This window comes from Sinocyclocheilus rhinocerous, unplaced genomic scaffold (genome assembly GCF_001515625.1).
Source record: "Sinocyclocheilus rhinocerous isolate Xijiao unplaced genomic scaffold, SAMN03320098_v1.1 scaffold4011, whole genome shotgun sequence".
Lineage (NCBI taxonomy): Eukaryota > Metazoa > Chordata > Actinopteri > Cypriniformes > Cyprinidae > Sinocyclocheilus > Sinocyclocheilus rhinocerous.
Window position 1 is genome coordinate 171,001 of NW_015651497.1, and position 4,974 is coordinate 175,974.

At 34.2% G+C, this 4,974-nt stretch overlaps 1 protein-coding gene across 1 annotated transcript in view; it reads right to left on the minus strand.

The window, feature by feature from the left end:
- Positions 1-2,590: 2,590 nt before the first annotated feature.
- Positions 2,591-4,974, minus strand: part of LOC107712940 (coiled-coil domain-containing protein 15-like) — a 19,724-nt gene continuing 17,340 nt past the window's right edge. Inside the window, exons 9-10 of the mRNA XM_016518341.1 lie at positions 4,071-4,198; positions 2,591-2,888 (exon numbers count right to left, since the gene is read on the minus strand). Coding sequence (XP_016373827.1) covers positions 2,782-2,888; positions 4,071-4,198 — 235 coding nt within the window. The 3' untranslated portion in view covers positions 2,591-2,781. The remainder of the gene's footprint in view (positions 2,889-4,070; positions 4,199-4,974) is intronic.

A 4,974-nucleotide genomic window follows, 5' to 3' on the forward strand; every position in this document is an offset into this window, starting at 1 on the left:
TCAGGTTCACTTTATTTGTACCCATAGGTAGACTAGGTTTGCAGTGTTATGAGTTCTCACAGCTTTCACATTTTACAGACACCACAAACATTAACCAACATATATGATAAAAGTGCTTTAAGGTTCCCAGCATCACTAAAAAACCGCCTAAACTAAAAACAACAAATTACCAAAAAAAAACAGATAAATAAATAAATAATGTTCCTAAGACCTATCCTTATTCAACTGAGTGATAGCTGCTGGCACAAAGCTGTTTTTATACCGCTTAGTTCTACAATACGGAAATACAAATCTACGTCTAGATGGCAGAAGTTTAAATTCATTCTTCAAAGGATGAGAGTCATCATTTAAAACTGAGTTAGTCATCCGCTGTAACTGTCTGGTATACAGGGATGCTGGACTAAGCTGTGACTCCCCAATCAGCTTACTAGACCATCGAACAATTTGACTCAGTGAATTCTTGTTCTTTACAGACAAGTTTCCAAACCAAGACACCAGAGAAAATGTTAAGAGTGATTCAATAAAAACACGATAAAATAACATCATCATGGTCCTGTCAATGTGAAAATGGGCCAGTTTCCTTAAACAAAACAGACACCAGTGCCCCTTTTTACACACTGCTTCACAATTTGCTTCAAAGTTCAACTTAGAGTCAATGATAGTCCCAAGGTATTTGTAAGATTGCACAGATTCTATTTTCTGACTTTTAATAGATGTAACTTCATGTGGGTGGGCTTGTTTCCTAAAATCAATAATCATATCTTTTGTCTTAGATAAGTTTAATTGGAGGTAGGACTCCTCACACCACTTTATAAAGTCATCAATAATCGGGCCATGGCTGGTCTCATTGCCCTGAAGCTCACTAACAATAACAGTGTCATCTGCATACTTTAAAATAGTCCTGTTTTCCCACTTACTCTGACACATATTTGTGTAGAGAATAAATAATAGAGGTGAAAGCACACATCCTTGTGGGGAGCCCGTAGAGGAACAAACTTCGTCAGACAGGGTTCCATTCACCCTTACTCTCTGTGTCCTATTAGTTAAAAAATCAAGAATCCAGCCCACAATATTGTTACTCAATGTAAACTGTTCTAAAAGCCTATTAATTAGAACATGGAGTTGGATTGTGTTAAAAGCAGATGAAAAATCAACAAATAAAAGTCTAGCATGAGACCCATTACCCTCCAAGTGTTTAGCAAGTAAGTTCAACAACGTAACTGTAGCGTCCTCTACTCCTCTATGTGGCCTATAAGCAAATTGCATAGGGTCAAGTGTATATTCAGTTTTCTTTAGAATTTCTTCCCTTACCAGTTTTTCAAGGGTTTTAATTAAAATTGATGTAAGAGCAACTGGTCTAAAATCATTAAGGGTATTGGGACTACTGGACTTGGGAACCGGGACTACCACAGCATCTTTCCACACCTTAGGTACATGCTGTACCTGTAGACTTATTAAAAAGACTTATAGGTAAAATATAGGTAAAAACAGGACTCAACTCTTTTACACAGGCTTTAAGCAAACGTCCACAGATATTATCAGTCCCACAGCTTTTGCTTACCCGTATTGAAAGGAAAGCCTTTTCAACATCATTTAGATCTATATCAAAGTGCTGATTATCCTTAAGTTTATCACTCAGTTCCTGAGTTACATTACTAAAATCAGAAATATCAAAACGATTATAAAAACAATTAAGTGCATTGGCAAAATCAGCATCTGAATTAAACCCTTCCAGTGTAACCTGGCTGCTATTCTGTATATTCTGAAGGCCTGTTATAGTTTTCAAACTAGCCCAGGCTGAGCCAAGGTTATTTGCGGCCATTTTATTCTCCAATTCAGATTTGTTAAGTCTGTTTTGCTATCTGTTTTGTTATCACAACTTTAATAAAGTTGTTAAGGACTAATATTTTTTGATAAACTTATTTTTCTAGCAATTTTTTTTTTACACAAATGTAAATTTCAGGGTGCTAAGCCCTATTTTTTTGTTTTCTGTAAGGAACTTAAATCCTACCTAGACACTCTTCTTACATCCAGTCTCACTGTGTCATTTTTGTTTTTTCATGATTTTGTACCCTGTAATTTTATTTTCAATTCATAATAATAATAATACCTGACCTAAAATATTTACTTTAGTTTAGAACTATCCATTTTATAAAAAAAATAACTTTAGCACACCTTTAGTACAGTGTTTATGCCTTTATGTTCTATACTATATATTACACAAATCCTTTCAATTCATGAGCATCTGCTTGCACTGACAATATACTTTTTTTTATATAGTTATATATAATAAGCCCAAGATTTTACCTATCAAACCTAACATCCTTGACCTAACAACCTTGACAAGAAATTAGGATGTTGCTTTCTGGAATGGAAATAAATACTTCTTATTTCCACAGACGAAGACAGAAATAATTGTGACTGCCATTCATTTACTGACTTCTCAACCTGAAGCATATGATGAGGGACTATATGTGGATAATGGCTGAATAACTGTACAGTACAAAGGTCACATACACATTTACGTGCATTTAGGTTAAGAAAACCAAGTTGTGACACAATAAACAATCACAGCAGTTGATTTTCCCAGTTCAGTAAGGTTTATTAAAACAGTAAAAATGCTGTAAAAAATTACATAGAGGTATGTCAGGTATTTTAAAACCATCTATGAGAACTATAAAAACATATCACACCATGAAATCATTACATTAATACAACATAACACTCCAGGCTGCCCAGTCTTAAAACATGTTCAATAACGACTCTAAAGATGGAATACAATCACTTCCTTTGAAAATGGACATCCATAGAGGTGGACGAATGCTGTCCAAAGCCTCCTTCCTTCAGATCACAGCTTAGCAAGACAGACTGCAGAGCCTGAGCATACGCTGCAGAAAACAATCATAAATCACCAATAAATAAACTCTAAAGTTGAATGTCAGTGTCAAAAAAGTTGAGCAATGTGGTCACGATTACCCTTGTGAAGAAGTGTGCTTAACTGTACTGAATGTGTACTTGTAATCTTAAAAGTATATATTAAAAAACTGTACTTGCAGATACAATAGATACAATATTAATAAAATAAAAGGCCACTTAAAAGTACTTAAAGAACACTTTCATGCTTATGTTTCTTAACTCACTTACCATTAAAAGGTGCACTTGTAATAATGCAAAAGTTATTAACAGTTATTTTAAAAATACATTTTAAATCATATATTTTTAATTTGATGTGCTAAGATGCTAAAGCACATGTAAAATACTTGATTAACTGTAGTGTTTTATTCAGTATTACATTTAAAGTTAATATATTTGAAATACATTACAAATAACAAATATAAATTCAATATGTAACATACAAGTTTCAAAAGAAAGTACATGAAATTGTATTTTAGTTTAGCTTGTCAGTTCATTTAGCAGTAAACTTTAACCATATTTTAAAGATACACAATATAATATATTTTCATTGAATTGTATGATTGTAATTATTAGATTACAATCTAATTAAACATTAGATTCACTTTCACTTGAATATATTGTTTTGAAGTATATTCCTTCATAATAAGTACTCTTTTTAAAAGTATGAAATCTTTTCTCAGAAGGGTATTTAAAAATTGTTATAAAATAAGGCTGTTGCTGTGATGAACTAAATCCATGATTAAACTTCAGACTGTCTGGTAAAAATATGTACCGTTATACTCCGTCATGGAAAGTGGAAAAACAAAAGATGTCAGTTGTGACAGGTCCCACATGCATTGTCTGTCAAGTCATGGTACTGTGAGTAAGAACATTTATGACATAAAAACAGGCACGATGGGACAAGTTTCCCAGCAACACAATCACAACCAATCAGAACATTTCTGAAGTTCAGTTATGAGGAGCAGGATTAAGGACCAATGATATTTCTCTGTGGGCGGGGCTATGCCACAGAAATAGGAACCAAGCACCTAACAAAATGTTGTTTCACTTGGACAAAAACTCAGAATAACCCAATTCACAGTGTAACAAGACAAAGAAAAGCAGAATACTCTATGAATATAATAAAAACTAAGGACACCGAGTGAGTAGTTTACCTTTTGGATTCTTGTAGAAGATGCAGTTGTTGGCGCAGGTATCTGGATGACTGTCCCAGAAAGAGTCTCCACAGCAGCACAGAGGAGGCAGTTCTGTTTTATCCTTCTCCATGACTGCCTTTGGGAAACTACAGTTTTAAGGAGAAAATACTCAGCAATGGTGTTGATAAATGGATTGGCACATGGTTTGTCTAAAAGCATATTAAAAACACCACATAGACAAATAAACAACATAAAATACTTTTTTATTTTCACCACAGGGGGACTTTAATTATTCTGGCTGCTCTGAGAAAAGGCTATAAACGATCCGCCACCTGCAGAATCCTCACATGCGGAAGCCTACTAGCCAGGACGCCTTCTTTATGTTTACAGATGTGACGTAATGACGCAGTGCCATGCTCGAATTTCCCGCGAAAACCTACCCGTACCACTCAAATTAGAAAACATTATTATAGCTAACCGTTGTGAATCAGGCTAAAGTAAGGCGATAGTTTTGAACACTGGCTGGTTATGTACTTGCTGTCAAAGTAACCTAATCTATTAACTATGCATAAAAACCTGTCTGTTTACTTAATTAACAGATATGGGTGTCATGCCATACATGCCATAAAATACGACCGAGTTTATATTTAATGTGAATTTAACATTGAAAGTTAATGTGAATAAAAACAATAAAAACATTGCTACTAATCATAACACTTTCATTGTACAGAAAGAGAGCAAAGAACATTTACATTATCGAAGAACATTTTCACTGACAGTCTAGTTCAAGCACTCTCAAAAACTCCCATTAAAATCAGTGAAGCTGTTTACACTATGAAATTAATATCTTACAGATTCGTACACACATTTGCACTTTGTTGTTTCTGACGAGAGAATTCGCCAGAAAGAGGTATTCAGTCAG